The following is a 19,526-nucleotide window of genomic DNA, read 5'->3' on the forward strand; positions in this document are numbered from 1 at the left end:
GCAGAAGGAGCTGTTGGTCAGGTAGAAATCTTTCCAGATGTGCTGAAGGAAACACACTTCATGTTTGATGTAGGAGGTGCCACCATGCAAAACGTTTCATGGAAGGATTTAAAGGATCCCATGATTTTCAGTATTCCAAGACTTTTCTTTCACCGAGGGCGATTTAATATGGGTCATCCATACTGAAAGAAAAACAAAAGATAATAAACTTAAGAGTTTAAACATTGCAAAACTTGGAGTGTTAGTAGAAAAGGTAAATATTCATTAGAGATGAGAAGAGGAGCAGGGAAATGCTTTCAGCTGGAATCTCAGACAAGAGGCCTGCCTTTAGGAACTTTTGAAGATGAACGAATGTAAGGAAACCCTAGAGGCAGCACTTGTCAGACTTTCATGTGCTTACCATTCAGAGATGGTGTTAAAATGCAGACTCTGATTCAGTAGGTCTGAGTGGAGCCTGAGATTCTGCACCCCTAACAAGCTCTTTAGTGATGCTTATGCCACTGGCCCACAGACCACACTTGGAGAAATTTTTGTGGTGCATACGGTCTTTGTCTCCAGATCTAATGAGTTTGAAGGACAGTGTAGACTGATTTTTTAAATTTATTTTTATTTTATTTTATTTTATTTTTTTGAAACGGAGTCTCACTCTGTTGCCCAGTCTGGAGTGCAGTGGCACGGTTTCAGCTCACTGCAGCCACGGCCTCCTGGGTTCAAGCGATTCTTCCGCCTCAACTTCCTGAGTAGCTGGGACGACAGGCACGTGCCACCACACCCAGCTAATTTTTGTATTTTTAGTAGAGATAGGGTTTCACCATATTGGCCAGGCTAATCTCAAGCTCCTGACATCATGATCCGCCCGCATTGGCCTCCCAAAGTGCTGAGAATACAGGCGTGAGCCACCGCGCCCGGCCGTAGATTGATTTTGAGCAGTGGAAAGTCAAGAAATTAGAAGGCATGCTTAAATGGAAAGTGAAATTGGAGAAAATTTAAACTCATGAAGTAGTGGCAGTTATAAACTCCTGATAAATTATATCCTGGGATATAATTTAATGAGATGGTAACACATTTAAAGAAATAAGTGACACTTTTTGTGTGTGACACAACTGTCTTCTTCTTGGAAAGGACAAGGAGAGAATGAAATGTGGTATGTCTTCATGGCACCTTTCAAAGGGAGAACCAGATTGTGAGGTGCTGGTCTCATGATGAACTGTCAGGGTAAACCACAGTTCAGCAGCTGCAAATGTGCTTGCAAAAATAGAGACAAAAAAGTGTTTCTGAAAACAAAATTTCACATATGCCCTCCTCTGAGGTTGGCATCATATCTTCCTGTGTATCTTGGGTGTAGCTTCTACCCTGCCAGAATTTAGACAGCAGAAACCAAATGAGGTGATAAACAGAGTCAGTTTGCAGAAGAGTCAAAATAACCCAGCAAGAAATGAAACCACAAATGCCCAAGGAATCATTCATTCACCACTCAAAAGCTAATAGAAATGAACACAAACTACTATGAAAATTAGCCCAAGAACTTAAAAAAAAAAAGGCTCACAGTGTTTAGTGTGATAGTATTCATCTTACCTTTGACTTGTTCTAAAAACATACCGAACTTCTTCTACCCCACCCTTCCTCAGTGCAATCACACGATGGTTTCAGTGTGAAAAAAAAATCACATTACTGGAAAAGGAGGGTGTCTGGGACTTACCAGTCTAAGCTGGTAATCAAGGGTCTTGAGTTCTAAAAGCATATGTGTTAAGAGCATGATCCCTGGATCCAGATGAGTATGGATCTCAGCCTTGCCATTTGTTGTGACTTCAGGCTATTTTATTTCTCTGTGCCTGTTCCTTTATCAGTAATGAAGATGTTCATAGACCCTTCTCCCGCAGACTTAAAGGCATATTTCATGATTTAAGACATGCAAACCATTCATAATAGTGTACAACATGGAATTAATATTTGATAAAGGCTTATGATTATTGTAACTCTGTCACTTGCTCAAGCCCTATAGAAAAGTTACTTAATTAGTTCAACTACAAAAAGAGTTTGAATGTGATATCCACCAAGATCTTATCCAGACCTAAAATTCTGTGATTCTTATGAATTAATACAGCCTTGGTCAATAAATGAGAGCTGGGCAAATAATTCTTCTTTGCTAGGCCTTTCTAGACCATCTGGTGAAGCATTCAAGACTTATGTTGGTGGGGCCAGCCTTCCCTTCCAACTTCCACTCCACAACTCCTCAATAAGCCATGGGCTCAAGAAAGTTCTGCTCACTGGCTCCTGAACATGCTCTCATAGTCTCACTACCATAGCGCTGCTTACATCTTTTCCTTCCTACAGACTGCCTTCTTTTCCTGCTTTTCTCCATACACCTAAATCCTATCTATTCTTCAAAAGCAACCTTCTTTATAAGATTATCTATAAGCACCAAGCCAAATGACTTTTTCCTCTTAAATATAGCACCCATTGGCCATTACCATGCTCTGCCTTGTATTTTTCTGATTTTTTTCTTTCTATATTCCTATCTTAACCCCCCAGCTAGGTAATAATTTTCCTGAAATCAGGGGCCAGGCTTACTCCTCTTGGTGTCTCAAGCAAGCTTAGCAGTTTCTGACACAAGAATGTTCAATAAACAACTATTAATTGACTGGTTATAAAAAAATCAGTGAACCATTAAACTTAATATAGCAATTAGCATGGTAATGAGCTTATTGCTAATATTGTTCCAGCCAGTATCTCTTCCTGTGCCTCAAGGACATCTTAAAAAAAAAAAAATCTAGTTGATCTGCTTCCATCTAGTGGCAATTAAAACAGGTGGTTCCGGTAGCCAGAAAACAGCTCCGGGTAAATTGTGCCAGAAAATACTTTCACTCAGTAGCTGTGAGTTTGAAAGACATCTTCACATCTTGTGGGTTTCCTGCCACAGACAGGGACACCAGCTCAGAGAAAGAAGCCTTTCCCCATTAGACTCCATTTACACTAGTAAAGAGAAGACAGAGTAATTAAAAAGAATAAAAAGAACCTCCACTGATCGCACATCCTCATCCAGTTACCCCTGCCCCACTTCGCCATCACAGCCAAACATTTTAAAAGAGATGACTGCTTGTTCTGTCTCTACTTTCTCATACTCAGTGATGCTCAATGCTTGGCCATCTGACCTCTGTCTTGATGTCTGCACTGCAAATAGTCTCCCCATTGACACCCTTGTTGCATCCAGGGAGTACTTACTGGTTCTCCTGGCAGTGTTTGAAGCTGTTCCCCTTTCTTTCTTTCCTTGGCATTCATTACCACACACTCTTCCTCTTCTTCCTTCTCCCTGCCTGGCAACCTCTTCTCATTTCTCTTTCCCTTAGCTGACTTATTAGACAATGATGTTCCTCTGGCTCCCATCCTCTCTCACAGATCCTCTTCCATTCTCAGAGCACTCATACCCTCCCTGGATGATCGTACCCACTCCTGAGATGGCAGTTACCTCCTGAAATGTGAGGGCCCCAAATCCTCTGCCCCAACATAGCCTCTGTGCTGTGGATAGGTCCAGTGAACCACAGTGAATGAAGAGCAGACACCCAAAGCTCAGTACAAAACCGAACCCATGATCTTTACCTCCAAAACCTCTCATTCTTTTATGTTCCCTTCTCAGAAGTAAACGGTACTACCATCCGCCAGTTTCCAGGTGAGAAAGATGATGATTTGATTCTTCTCTCTCCCTTTTAGCCAATTAACAGACACATTCAGTTAATATCACCTCTTCCTATTTCATGAACCCATTCTTACTACTAGTTCCCTAGACAGGTGCCATCAGTTTTAACCTAATAACTTCAAATGCCTCCAAAACAAGTCTCTTTGCCCCCAGGCTCACCTGTCTCCCGCACTTGCCATACTGCTCTGCAGGGTGACCTTATAAGATGCTGGAGGCAAGGCTACTCACTGTTTAAACCCCTTTAGTGATATCCCAAAAGACCTCAAGATAAAACCCATATCACATGGCTTATAAATTACTTTATGATCTGGTTTCTGGTGCCTCATCTTTCCCCACTTTTTCCTTTGCATGCTAAGCAATGGCCCATACTAAGTTTGTGGTTGGTAGGATGGTTGCCCAAACCAGCACCCAATCCCTTCAGAAATCATCTCACTTCATTTCTAGCATTTTAAAGGGAGCTCAGTTGTCCAACTGGGTACTGAATATGTCACCAAAGTCTTCCTTTCATAGATTTATTTTACTTACACTCTCCTTCCTAAGATTCCAGAGCAAGTCACTAAACCCTAGACACTGAGAAATATTTTGCCATCTTCATTTCTGCCAGGTGGGCCATCCACTTTCACAGTCTGCATCTCCTCCCACTGTGCTATTTCTCCAGTACAAGAAATTTGAGCTTCAAGACCAAACTGAAAAATACTTGCCTCCTTGGGGAAGCTATAGGTAGAATTCATGCTCCCTATCTTTCCCACATTTCCGAAGGGCAATGCCTATTAGAGCAATTGAAAGCAAATATTCAATTGAACAAGCATTTATTCATTTCTCAATAAATGCTTGTTCAATTGAATATTTATTAAATAATATGTTTAGGGCCTCACGTTCAGCCAGAACAAGAAGAACATACCACAATGTTTTTAACATTCAGAAAAAATTCTGAGGTCATCAGAAAAATCTCCCTTTACATAAACTGCCCTTTTCTAATAGGGATTACTTGTTCACTCATTCATTCATTCATGCAGCTCCACTAGCACCAAAAAGCACAGGTCCGAAAGGAAGCTAGTAGATTTATCACTTTATCTGGTCATTTGGATGAGGACTCCAGGTAAATAAACTACTATGGCGTTAATGTGTCTTGCTAGAGCAGGAATCAACTTAAGCAAGTAGAGAAGGAATCAGCAGATGTGGAAACTCCCCCCCACTAATAAAACTTACCTTTTCTTGGATTTCTTGCCTGCAAATAGAAAATAGAGAAATGGCATTAGCAAAAATTAGACACTTTAAAGTTTTTCAAATAAGGGAGAAGGAAGACTCCCACTCTCAAAACTGTCTTTTGAAGTATATTAGGTATTTGTTAGGTGGACCCTATCTGTGTCAAAGGGGATTTGAGGAACTGGCTTAATAAACAGTGGTAGACACTCATACAGAACAGACATGTTGATGCAGATGCCTCTTGAGGTTTCATTCCATTCTCCGTGTACTCAAGAAGACAGAAGTGTAGGCTAAATTGCCTGGTGGTGAGACCCAATATGCCCATTCAAGTGTTTATCCCTTCCCAATCTGCCATCTCGTCCTACCTGCAGATTCTTCCCTTGAGGGACAGCTGCTAATACTGTAAGACTATGTGCCATTACAGCTCACAGCATCATCTCTATGAGAATCCACAAGAGAATTTCACTTTGGCCTTGTTGATAGGAATTGCACAGCCTCATCTGAGTAACTAATGTGTTTTTATCTTACAAACACAAAGAGTATCACATGCCTTTCCTTTGACTGGCTGCAAGGAAACTCAGAGCTAGATCTGAGACCCTCTCCTACCAAGTATATAGAACTTTGTGGCCGGGTGCGGTGGCTCAAGCCTGTAATCCCAGCACTTTGGGAGGCCGAGACGGGTGGATCACGAGGTCAGGAGATCGAGACCATCCTGGCTAACACAGTGAAACCCCGTCTCTACTAAAAATACAAAAACTTAGCCGGGCGAGGTGGCAGGCGCCTGTAGTCCCAGCTACTCGGGAGGCTGAGGCAGGAGAATGGCGTGAACCCGGGAGGCGGAGCTTGCAGTGAGCTGAGATCCGGCCAATGCACTCCAGCCTGGGTGACAGAGCGAGACTCCGTCTCAAAAAAAAAAAAGAAAAAAAAAAAAAAGAACTTTGTGACATACATTTTCGTGCCATAACTTCACCCTTGGTTCCAAATGATTTTTTTACCGTAAGTTTAAATTTGGTTTTCTTTTACTTTTTAATTAATTTTAATTTGCTATACTGAACACATTTTGCACTCACATTCTTTTTGAAAAAGGAAGAATATAATTAAGTAGATAACTTAAAAAAAACTCTTTGAGCAGAAACAGTCATTTGGGAGGCAATATATTTCAGTGGCTATAAACTGGCATTCTAGAATCATCTCACCCAGGTGCAAGCCCTATTTTGCCAGCTGTAGTACAGTGTGTCTTTGAACAGCTAGTTTCTTCTCTAAACTACAATTTCTTCATCTGTTAAAGAGGCATAATAATTGTATCATCCTCATTGGATTGATAAAATAAAATATATTCCAAGTATTTAGTTCAGGTGCTAGCACTTAGACAGTGCTCCATTACTGTTTTAATCCTTTAAAGTATTAAAGACTACTATTTGAAATTTTCTTCTAAATTTCAGCCTGCTGATGACCAAATGCACTTGAGCAGGGAGGAATCAAATCTGAATTAATTTCAGATTCTGTTTAACTTCACATAAATTTTTTTTTTAGGGACAATGCACCTAACAACAATAGATGAGTAAGAATCTGTTCCTACTGAGAGAGTTTCATTTTGAAGAAAAGGGAACTAAGAGGGCATGTGTTCAGTTTCATGCCCAGGTCTAACCCTGTGTGTTGGTTCTGGTGGGAAATTCTTCCAACCGAGGAAAAAAACAGTTCACGAATCTGAAGACCAGTGATTTTAGAAGATGTATCTGGGGTAGAGTCTAATCTCTAACTCTGGGTCCTGCTGATACGGGATTTTCGAGATTTGGCCTAAAACATCATTGCCTTGGTTTCCTCATTTACCAAACAGGGCCAATGGTAGTGAGTAATCAGAGAATGATAATGCCAGGAGCAAAAAAATGTGTCTAGATGAGCCCATGCACAAGGACACATGCTTCCGGAGCCCTTCCTTATTCCTTTCCTAAAAGAAAGGAGCGAAAGTCTCGATACTAAGACTACTAGGGCAGGGGACAAAGTGCTAGAGTCAGAAGATTCATTTGAGGACAGAAGAATAGGGGTGAAGTCTCTAGTCACTTCACTGGCTTCCATACTCTAAATAGTTACCTGTGTCCTTTTTCTAGTTATTAGAACCCAAAAAGCCTATAAATTCTCTCTCTCTCTCTGTGTATATATACATACACACACACATAGATACACACACACCCCTAAACACACACATACAGATTTATGACTTTTTACTTTTATCCTTGTAAATGCCATGAACTATATTTTGTCTTAGATTTAGCCTGGGAATGTAGCCATTATTTCTACCTTTGTCTCTGTAGGAAAAATATTCTTCATGTCTTAAAGGACCAACCTACAACCAAAATCTTTGGAAAGCAGAATCATTTGTAAGTTGGTGATAATGGAAGATGTTTTACAAATGAAGACTTTTTTTTTTTTTTTTTTTTGAGACAGGGCCTCACTCTGTTGCCCAGGCTGGATTGCAGTGGTGCTATCATGGCTTATTGTAGCCTTGACCTCCTGGGTTCAAGTGATCCTCCCACCTCAGTCTCCTGGGTAGCTGGGACTACATGTGCATGCTACCATGCCTGACTAATTTTTTATATTTTTGTAGAGATGTGGTTTTGCCATGTTGCCCGGGCTGGTCTTGAACTCGTGGGCTCAGGTAATCCTTCTGCCTCAGTCTCCAAAAGTGCTGGGATTACAGGTGAGAGCCACCGTGTCTGGCCCACAGATAAAGACTATTTAATGTTACCTTAAAGATACCCTGAACTTCCTACCAAGCCAGCAATCTTTTGGGGCTTCTGTTTTCTTTGTTGGCATAACTGCAACTAGCCTAACTGCCCGTTATCTGTTTCCTGTTTGCCCCACACTGATTCCCACAGCAGTTTTCAAGTTATCGGTTTGAGATCTTGTACAGAAATGACACCAAGGTAAAAAATTTAAAAACAACCCCACTGAGTTTTGTACCCTTGTTTATAAAACAGCGTTAGCCAGCTAACCCCTCACTACATACAAGTGACTTTGATTCTATTCTTTTGATTCTACAAACACTTATTAAAAGATTTTAGAATCCTGAAATAAATAGCTTCCTTATTAAGGTGACTTATAGCCCCAAAGTCCTTAAAATTATTTAGATAATAGCCACCTTATCCCAGGGGGCAGTGTGTAATAACCTACCCTGTTCTCTACCCGTCAGTTCTGCCATCATCACCCAAGGTAGGAAGAAAGACAGGATGATTAGGGTCAGGTTTTGAAGTCTCAGTGGAAAGAATAATCAGTGGTTGGAGAAAACTGTCATTCTTCTTTTGCCTTAATGCAGTACTTGGTACTTATACTTAGTACTGTATAGTACTTAGTACTGTATAATACTATAAGATAGTGAGATTCAATGAGCACAGAATTTCTAATAGCAAGGGCAGAGACACTTTAACTGCTCAGTGCTCTCAAATTATACATAGCTAATGAAGTTCTTGCATATCAATAATCCCCACCCACCCCCCCCACTTTGTCTTTCTGGATTGGTTAGAAAACTTACCTCACACCCACCATTCTCAAATTTAAATGAAAGATAAGATCAGAGTGGCACGCAATTAGGGACTGATAAATAATATTTTTGTAATTGCCAGTGTAAATGGACAGGGGGCAACCTTTACATACCATATTCAGCGAACAGAATACATACTAATTAATTTGATGGAAGGAAAATTAAAATGACAACTGATCCCATAGAAAGGCAACACAGAACAGTTGGTTAGCAATTGTTTTGAGATCATCCCTGAACTTGAAACAGGTATATCTTTTTTTTTGTTGTTTTTTTTTTGAGATGAAGTCTCACTCTGTTGCCCAGGCTGGAGTGCAATGGCACGGTCTCTGCTCACTGCAACCTCTGCCTCCTGGGTTCAAGCGATTCTTCTGTCTCAGCCTCCTGAGTAGCTGGGATTACAGGTGCCCACCACCATGCCTGGCTAACTTTTGTATTTTTAGTAGAGACGGGATTTCACCATGTTGGCCAGGCTGGTCTTGAACTGCTGACCTCGTGATCCACCCACCTTGGCCTCCCAAAGTGCTGGGATTACAGGCGTGAGTCACCTCATCTGGCCAAAACAGGTATATCTTAAAAGCTGCCCGATGTCCATGAATGTTACAGCCTTGAATGGTTCTTCCAGGTGAGTTTGGCCAAATGTGGCACCATGCACCCAAGGCCTGCTGCAGGCTGGTGGGTTGCTCACACTTTAAGGCTGAGACACACTCATGCCTTAGGGTAAAGGGAGTGATAATCTGGGCAGCAGATGGTAACTTCTCAAGGCAGTCCTCCTTCTGTTTTCCTGTCCAGTGACGGATGGAGGGAAAGCATATATGGTGCATTTGGTTAGAGCTGTGGCCTTGGTAAATACGTACTCAGGAGAACACATGGGAATTTCTCCCAGGGTTAATGCAATGCCCATGTGACTCTTGAAGAGGTCAGGTATTTGGAAGCAGTGCCTTGAAACCTTAGTGGACATTAGACCCACTTCCTAGTGGAATTGTACCATTGAAATCCAAGGCATGTAGGCTCTTAGAGGACAGAGATTGTGTGTTATCTTTTCAGAATTAATTAAGAGCAGGCCAGGTGTGGTGGCTCACACCTGTAATCCCAGCCCTTTAGGAGACCAAGGCAGGAAGATCACAAGGTCAGGAGATTGAGACCACTCTGGTTAACACAGTGAAACCCCGTCTCTACTAAACATACAAAAAATTAGCCGGGCATGGTGGCAGGCTCCTGTAGTCCCAGCTACTTGGGAGGGTAGGAGAATAGATTGAACCCAGAAGGCGGAGGTTGCAGTGAGCTGAGATTGCGCCACTGCTCTCCAGCCTGGTGACAGAGTGAGGCTCCATCTCAAAAAAAAAAAAAAAAAAAGGTATTAAAGAATCAAATAAGAGCAAATAGCAAAGAGCCATTAGAATATTTCACTTACGGCCGGGCACGGTGGCTCGTGCCTGTAATCCCAGCACTTTGGGAGGCCAAGGCGGGTGGATCACGAGGTCAGGAGATCGAGACCATCCTGGCTAACACGGTGAAACCCCGTCTCTACTAAAAATACAAAAAATTAGCCGGGCATGGTGGCGGGCGCCTGTAGTCCCAGCTACTCGGGAGGCTGAGACAGGAGAACGCCGTGAACCCGGGAGGCGGAGCTTGCAGTGAGTTGAAATCCAGCCACTGCACTCCAGCCTGGGCGACAGAGCGAGACTCCGTCTCAAAAAAAAAAAGAAGATTTCACTTACTTGTTATCAGCGTAGCAAGCTGCCTTGAAGATAATAGACATTTTTTAAAGTTTATCAGATGAAAAGCAAAAATCAGCCAACCTGTTTTAATGAAGGTGTGTCCTGGGCTGATTTACATGCCTCCAGGGACTGATGGCTCTAGAATGTAAAGCTTGGCATCCTGCTTCTGTTGAATCTATCACACTTAATTTCCTGTGGGTTTCTTTTTTTTTATTTTTCACTTTAAAGTTGTATTCTTTTCATATGAAGTTAAACTCACATACCTTTTTTTAATCTCCTTGCCAGCCAAATGATAAATGCCAACCCAGAGAATGCAGTAACCATGACTGCCACTGGAATGAAGAGGGGGTTATAATCACCCTCCTTAATCATTGAGAAACTTCTGTCCAATTCTGAAAGAGAAATCGGTAAGGCACATAGCATGAGACCACCAGCATTATTTCCTTAGTCCATCTCATGATATTTGACTTTTTTCCTCCTTACATCTCCTAGTAGTAGCCCATTTGATGCCATCTGACAGATGAGGAAACTGGCGTGGGAAGGCCTATAATGAGTACAGCATAGGCAAAGACTGGACCAGCCTTGCTAGTCTAATGCCTACAGACTCTCAATGCCCAGATTTGTGGTTCATAGAGTTCCTGGTAATGCACCTAAAAATGTTGGCAAGAATGGTGATCATTGTGTTTAGCTCCATGGACTTGTTCAATGATTGGAACTCTGAAACACAGAGAAGAGCTAAAAGCCTAATACAACTTCAGGAAAAACAAAAGCCAGTGATCTGCACTGGATAATTCATCAGTCAAAGGAAATCATGAATGCTTTTACTTTAAAGCAGTTGTGCAAAAGTCAGCACTTGTTTTTTACATGCCAAGGACCTGCACTAATCTCTTTCCAATGCAGTAGCGCTACCACTTCCCTCTACTTCCTTCACGAATAAGTAAAAGGGTATGTTTAGAGATACTCTTGTAAGTGTAAACTAAGTTCATTTGGGAGCCTCTATTTAAAAATACCGATTCTATCCTTAGTTCTTCCCATTACTCTGATGAACCTTTTCAAGGTGCTTTGATCTCCACACTCAAATATATGATGGAGAGAGGGCTCAAGTTCCCAGGAGCTCCAGACAGAGGGTACCTGTTGGCTTGATGAAGATGAGGAGGAAATGAACACTAGCTAGGCCTTAAAGGGAAATGTCTCTGATAGGCCTAATATACAGTCCTCTGCTAAAGCCTTCCTTGCCTCTCTCTGCTCATCCGCTCTACTCCCTGGCCCTGGGCACACAGCTCACGGAGATCAGCATTTCTGACAGCTTCTGCAGATCCTACCATTTAAAGACTTTTGTCATCTATGTAGATAGTCTCAGGAGCAGACATGGGTAGCTATTCTTTCATGTGCTAACTTAACATGCATTTGCTTTAGCACCTATTGCCAGACACTGTGTCAGGTGGAGAGTATACAAAGATGAAGAAGACATGACATATACAGACAGATTTGGGGGGCATTAGCTTAGTGATAATTCAGGAGTATCCATTATTTGGGGAAGTAGGTGGTCATTAGTTACCTTTTAGAGGCATTTCAATGGGCTAACAGAGATGTTAGATTGTAGTGGAACAGAAGAATGGATAAAAAGTAAATCAATGAGTCCAGATTTTAAGAGTTAAGAAGGCAAGAGGTGAGAATGAAAAAAAGAAATGATTGTCATTAAAGGAGGAGGCAAGACCAACCAAAGATTTTATAGTGACTTAAGTATACAAATTTATTTCTAGGTCACATATACTTTGCAAAACAAAATGTAAATGTTTATGGATGTCTTTCCTCATATCTGCTCATCCATCAGCTCCATCTTTAAGTCTTCAGTTTTCCAGGACAAACTTACTCACTTTGACATATTGGATTAGGATTTGACCAGATTCCAGATGACTCACAAATGGTTTTCTTCTCCCCAATTAGCTCAGTTCCTTCTGAGCAGCTGAAGGTACATGCAGAGGAAAAGCTGAAGCTGGCCAGGGGGTGACTACAGTTCATGATCCCCAAATCTGGTGCTGATAGAGGCTCACACTGAATCACTTCAATGAAAAAAAAAAAAAAGAAAAAAAAAAGACAAAACAGTGTTTCTGAGTAGAGACCCTCCCTTGAGCAAAGGATTTTTAGCCAAAGCTGTGTGACTATATTACTTGTGATATTGCTTCCAGGCTTTATTTTCTTGAGAATGATGGAGGGTGGTAAATGAGAGATGAAGGCAAGGAAGCATTGAAAGCCCGTGGGGAGAGGAGTGGCTGCTCCAGGCTGCTGCCCTCGCTAAGGTGACCCTCCACTTCTGCTGGAAGTACCATGTCACATGGCCTGTGCATCAAGGGCTCTTACGGCGTATTCTCAGAGAATCTCCGCCTTTTCACCTGTTCTGATAGCTACCCAAGTGTTTTGAAAAACATCCCAATTCACTGAAGCAAGTCCAAGTTCTGTAAAATTCCAGTAGGTGGGTTGATAGTTTTATGATTTCAATAAGGGATTTTGATAGCACTTCTAAGAATGAAACTACTTAAACTAATGCGTCAGGAACATACTTGTAGACAATTTAACCAAAACTTCACAAGTTCAGATGACATTGGTTTTCTCCCATATCCAGATAAGGTTGGCAGTTAAAAACAAAGAAAAACAAAACCTACCATATTTCAAACTTAAAAAGATCAAGAGACTGTGTTTTTGTTTTTCAGTTGTTATTCTCCTAAAAGTTTATGCACGAGGAAAAGTAAAAGGTGATTTTAAGAATAAGCCAAATAAAAAAACCAAGAAAGACCTCCACTACCCTGAGAAGGAAATTGGTTGGTGTTAAGTAGGACACCACATAAAACAGGTATTATTGAGATGAGAAGAACCAAATTTAACTGAGGTTCGGCAAGATGTTATTTATGCAATGGCAATGAGAAAACTAAAAAACATAATAATAACCATGCTGTATTGCTATAAATCATGTTACATACTGGGCAGTGGCTTCAGGGGTATTTGGTTTTTACTTTTTGTTTGGGAGGTTTTTCAAAAAAATTTAGTAAGAATAAGTCCTTTGAAAAACATCACAGTAGGTTAAACTAAGTTAGGTTAAATTAGACTACTAAGTTTGACTTCTCAGCAAACTTCTACTAAATATTCTGACTGTAAGCCCAGGATCACCGTGACACAGACTCTAGTCTGAAGTTACTCACCTTGACAGGTTGGTTCTGGAGATGACCAGTTTCCAAATGGTCCACAAGTGGTTTCTTCAATCCCAGTTAAGTTTGTTCCCTCAGAGCAGTTGAAGGCACACTGTGAGCTGAAGCTGAAGTCTCCCAAAGGGTGAGTACAGTCCATGGTACCCAGCTTCGGGGGCTCCAAAGGCTCACACTGAATCACTTCAACAGGGAAAGAAACAGTATGGGGAAGAGTTAAGAGGACCTGATGCCTGGATTTGAATCCTAGCTCTGCCACTTGATAACCATGCGCCTTTAAATAAGGTTACTTGAACCCTCCAATTTCAGTTTCTTCATCTATATAAGAAGAATAATGAAATTGTGTTATCTTTATCAAATCGGTATGGAAACTAAATGTAATTCAATTGGCATAAGTCAGGGACCTTAGAACAAAGCCTGACTCATAAGAAATTCTAATTAAACATTAGCTAGTCTTCATATCATTATCTTCAGCATTATCTGGAGGAAGAATCCTTAAATCCAAATAAGTGTAACTGGGAATGACCAGCTTAGTTGGGATATAACTATCACATCAGAGCCCCTGAGTCTACTAGAGTATTGGGAGCAAGACGTTCAGAGAAAGAGGGGGTCTCCATAATAAGCCTTCTCTGCAAGGAGAGAATATAAAAGTCTGGGAAGCATTTTGACCTCAATTCTGTCTTCATCTGTTCTAGCTCAGTTCCAGAATTTTAACTCTTTTGATTTTGACAACCCTCTCCAGAAACTCTATCTATTTCCCTGTTCTGATTGGTGGTACGATAGGTAAATTTAAGACTTGGAAATTAAAGTCTTCACGTTTTAGACCCTGCCATGCCATTTAGTAAACAGTACAACTTTCATGTCTTATTCCTCATCTGTCAAATTTAAGCCATTATTGTTACCTTGCTCTAGAGACTTCAATGAAGAATGGACTCAAGGAATCAGAAGAATTTTTGTATTTGGAAACATAGAGATGAGATTAGGGAGAAAGATGGGAACTAAGAGAAAATGTTACTATCTTTTTTCATTGATTTAATGATTATCTGTTGTACATCAAGCATTACTCTAGGGCTTGAAGAGCTTAGATTTCACCCTGTAGGATAAAATGGTAGGTAGAAATTAATGGGTGGATTGTCATGTATGTGTGATGTGTTTTAATTGCTTTTAATTGATCAGTCTGCCTGTAGTATGAATAATATATTTGAGGGGAGCTAATTTAAAATGGTGGAACTCATCTAACAAGCTATTGCAAGAATCTAGGAGAAAGATAATGAGGGCAATGGTAGTAGAGTTGACAAGTGGAAGACAAACTAGAAAAACACTAAGTTGTAAAAATTGGTAGAATGTTACCCTGCATAAATGTTAGGGGAGTAAAGAGAGTCTCATACCAGGGTGCCCATGTACATGGTGATTCCATATACTGAGATTAGAAATACAGAAAGGAAAGCTGACTGGGAACAAATGGTTTTATAGTCTTTTAAACATCCCAAAGGACATCCTTAGCATATTTGAGTTCAGAGCTGGGGATAGGTTTATCGGTCCAAACATCACATAGATTTGTGAGTCCGCAAAAGACAATAAGTTTGACCAAAGGACACATGTAGATTAGAGTCAGAAGAGCGATATACAAAAGATGAAAGCTGAGAAATTATAATAGTTTATGGTCCTGGATAAGTGCTCATGAAGGATCCTAGGAGAATTGATCTCAGGTAGAAGGAGAATGAGGAAAGACTGATATGACAGAAACCAAGACCAAAAAAAGTAAAGTGTTAAAAATGGGTGAAATAGACATACCAATAATCAAAACCCAGGAAAAAGGGTATACCAATAACATAAGGGTTAATCAAAAATGGGGTGAGGGTAAAGTATTAGGAAGGAGTCATAGCCCAGGGATCAAGTGAAATGAGTTAGATCTATAGATCTATTTCAGTTTGTTGACATTAAAATTTATTTGGATTTTAATTCTTTATTCTTTACAAACATTGCTTTTTTAAAAAATTAAATTGTCTAGTTCAATTCAGGCTTGCAAGCAAGTGCCTGATATATACCAGGCATTTTGTGATTCCCAAAGATGCAATGATAAATAGGACACTTACTGATCTCAAGAAGCTTTCGGCACCAGAGGAGATGAACAAATGAACAGATGACTTCAGCATAGGTGGGAGAAATGAGGAAGAAATATGTGGAGCTATCAGAAGAAAACTTCCTAGAAAAAATTGTCTTTGAACTGTGTTTTAAAGATGACATGTTTGTTGGCCATGTGCAAAATGAGAGAGAAGGCCACGAACAAAGTCAGTGTGCTACAGAGCACATGTGTTAACTGTGGAGAACTGCAAGAAGGAAAGGAACTACTAGAAGGAAAAAGCAAGATTAACTTCTAGGTAACTCAGCCTCCTAATGATAAATGGCATAGTTTCTTCCAGACCTTAGAGTTCTAATTAACCTAACAAGCTCATTAGATTGTGAGCTTCTTGAGAGCAGGAATCTACCATGCTAATTCCTTATTATAACCCTGACAGCTTTTATTCCAACACTGTGCTCCTTGTGGCACTCAAAAAGACTTGTTGAGAGGTGAATTGAAACGTCATGCTGACTTATGAAATATTTACGGAAAGGTAACAATATTGTGAAAGCAGAGCTTTCTGATCAAAACTTCCCATTTCTCAGAATGGCTAGTATCATTTTGTTCCAACCAGCTTCCATCATAAGCTATAATGATTCCTGTGACTTTACCTAAGAAGAAGCAAAGAAAGGAAAGAGACTTACCAAACTGACACTGGGGCCCATAGTACCCCACATCACAGTTGCAGGTGTAATTATTGATGATTTCTACACATTCTCCATGGCCACTGCATGACCAGGGCTGGCAAGAAGCTTTAAGGAGGTCAGAAAAAAATATTTTAATGTGATTACATTTTAGTACTCAAAGTCATTTCTTTAGACATAGATAACCTTTGGTCTGAGATGATTTAAATAATCAGGAAAGGTTTATTTGTAAATTCATAGCATAAAAATCATATGCTAAAATTTTTACTTATAAAATACACTAAGCATATAGCCATAGTCATTTATTTGCTTTTGGAATGAAACTACCAATACTAATATTCTTTAACACTTATGAGAAACTTAGTGGCATACCTTGAAACTGTTGAAATTACTTGTTTTTAATGAGTGAGAAGGTTAAATGATGACCTGACCTCAGTCATTTCTGCATGCAATTATTTCTTGGCAATCCCTTTCTTTATAGAGATCACAAAGATTAAAAAGTCCAAATTTGCTAAAACAGTAGACTCCAATTTACAAGAGACCATATTAACTATGGTTCACTATTAAAACATCACTTGGAAAATCCTGGCTATTTTGGAATTGTAAAAGATTTTACAGAAATATTCATACACCAAAGATAGTGCAATTTTTATATAAAATTATATAAGGTTAGACCAAGAAGGAAGCATGTGGCAGCACACTGTCTACTTCACAATGTGAAAACTGAGGTGGTGTAAGCCTGAGTTTCCCACTGGCCCCAGCTGTCAGCTTCTCCTCCCCTGCCTTATTATCAAAGGCACTGACTGTCTAATTCTTCCTCTGTACTTCCTACATACACCTATCATTTTGATGTCACTTGATTTAGGGGTATAGCTTTTGTGCACAGGGACACATCTTGTACACCAAAAATTCTTAGAAGTGACATGATGCAAGATTATATAGAGGGCTAGATGTATTTTAGAATGAACTGGCAGCTGTTCTCATCCTCCAACCTTTCCATGGGGTAAATCTGATTATTCTCTTCACTGTGGTCCTTCCTGAGTCTGAGGTAGATAGCCGTCTTGTCATTCCCTACCTGTGTAACAGAGGGCTGCCTTTGGTTTGTGGCAGGCGTCATCATTCCATTTGCCCGCATCTTTCTTTCTCTTGATATAGATCTCCACGCAGTCCTCCTTGTTTTTCTTGTTGTTGGGCTCTCCATCTCCCCAGTTCTCTGCTTCTTGAGTGAGAGATTTGTTGGTTCCCACCCACGTCCATATGCCTCCTATCTTCCGGATTCCTATCCAGTAGTAAGAAGGACTGAAAGGCAGAGTCTTCTCCAGATACTCAATTTCTGCCTTGTTTTGTATGGCAACTAAATCTGTGTAATTCTCTCGGCAGAATCTTCTAGCCTTTTGCCAGTTCATGGGATTTTCAGAATAATGGTAAGTCCAGCAGTCGGTTGCATGATGTGCCAGGAAATCTGCAAGACATCAGTGTGACCTATGCAGACTTACATAATGCTACAGCTAAAAAGTACCTAGCACCACTCCAGGCTGAACCAGACACTTAGAGATGAGGAAACAGAGCCTAAGAGTGTGTGTGACCATCTCAGGATCACGGAATAGTTGTTTGCAGATTTGAAGTAGAACCTAGGCCTTCTGGCTTGAATATCAAATGCTTTTACCTAAGGTTCTATTTTAAACAAATTTAGTGGCTTTCTAGGTTTATTTTCTTATTAATTTTTTTCTCAAAATTATTTCAGGTGAAATTTAACCAACATATTTTAGACATTCATATTCCTTTTTCTTTGTAGCTGTTAATGATTTACAACTAATTACAGTGTAATATCATATAACTATATAATTTACAGTATACTTTTTAAATCCTGGAATAATTTCTTGAAGGCCAACACATGTGTACCTATGGGAGAAGCATAATAAGGACAGGAAAAACAGTGACATTCTTTTAAGTAATCTCTTTTATATAAAAAATATTTTATTTTTACTATAGGAAGAACTGCTTCTGGGAAAGCCCAATATACCACTCACCTCTTACATATCTAACTGTATAATTTTAAAAAAGAACAATTTACAAAGCCAAATGATATAGGGATTATGAAATTGATGAGATCATGTTCTATACACAGACTGAACTGATGATGTTTAATAAACATATGGACCCATCAAATATGAGGGCTTTAAAGATATCTAATTAAACACATAATTACACAATGACTTCATAATAATATATGGCATTCTAAGCCTGGTATGATCTACGTGCATCACTATTTAATACAGTAAAGAAACAGATATAATTGATGGTAAAGAGCATCATAAAATAAACATTTTGAACAGAGTTTTGAATGAGCATTCCACTAGAATGCAAGTTCTAAGAGGGAAAAAACGGTCGTGTCCACTGCTGTAATCTTAGTGCCTAGCATAAATTTCACACATTGTAGGGACTCAGATAATACCTGTTGTATGAAAAGAGCACTAAGTTTCCATGTGACACGGTGCGGACTAGGTATAAGAAATGTGTGAAGGGGAGAGTTAGCATGTTTGCTTGGCTACAGCTGAAAATCCAGGCTAGGGAGTAAGAAGACATTGGTTTACTTAGGAAATGAAAAACCAAGTTCAAAGCTATTGCTGGAGAGTCTTCAAGAATCAGATATAAAATTTGTCACCACAATGGGAGAAGGACCAAAAAATGATAAGGCCCCATCCCTTAATGAGCTCATATTGTAACTGTAGAAGTGACATTAATGTACACTGAACTATGAATAAAAAATAGAAAATGAGGTGCTAAATATTTGGTACAGATTGAAAGTGCCTTAACAGAGATTTCTTAATTAACATTATTCCTTTATAATTGAAGGATTTGTGGGGTTATTGGGATTTGAACCCTATAGCATGGGCTATTATAGGTTAAAAATAGTGTTCAGGAGTTTCTGGGGAAGAACTAAAGGTAAGAAGAAAAGAGATGTTCATAGAAGGGATAGAACTAACAGCTCTCTGAAATAATTTCCCCTTAGACTATGTATAGCCAGTGGATATTTAAGAAAAATGAATATAAGTAAAATAGACTTAGCGATATATAAATATCATAACATACCACAACAGAGCATTGTCCACCCCCACAACTTGAAGATGTTCCATAAGTCCCTCTGGGTACTCTGACATTTCCGTGGAAATATCTGCAAATGAAATACAAAATTGTATTTAGATTTATACTCTTAAACCACACATTTACAGCCTTTGAGGTGGTGCTTACAACTTTCTTAATATTCAAAATAAAACACACATGTCTACTAACCCTGTGTGAGGTAACAGGTTTCTCAGACACAGATGAAAAAGTACTTCAAATTTACATCAGAACTGATGCATAGTTTTGTTTTGTACTGTTTTATTTTCACGCTTTAGTCT

At 39.8% G+C, this 19,526-nt stretch overlaps 1 protein-coding gene across 1 annotated transcript; it reads right to left on the reverse strand.

Moving 5' to 3' along the window:
• Positions 1–163: 163 nt before the first annotated feature.
• SELL (selectin L) lies at positions 164–19,298 on the reverse strand (the record flags this gene model as incomplete). Its single annotated transcript, NM_001042763.1, is given in 8 exon segments — positions 164–182; positions 4,904–4,922; positions 10,420–10,548; positions 12,034–12,219; positions 13,354–13,539; positions 16,123–16,230; positions 17,198–17,584; positions 19,216–19,298. Coding segments are annotated over 8 exon segments (1,117 nt in total), but the record flags the coding sequence as incomplete, so codon positions are not given.
• Between the last annotated feature and the right edge of the window lie 228 nt (positions 19,299–19,526).

The sequence above is a fragment of the Macaca mulatta genome, chromosome 1 (genome assembly GCF_049350105.2).
Source record: "Macaca mulatta isolate MMU2019108-1 chromosome 1, T2T-MMU8v2.0, whole genome shotgun sequence".
Taxonomy (NCBI): Eukaryota; Metazoa; Chordata; class Mammalia; order Primates; family Cercopithecidae; genus Macaca; species Macaca mulatta.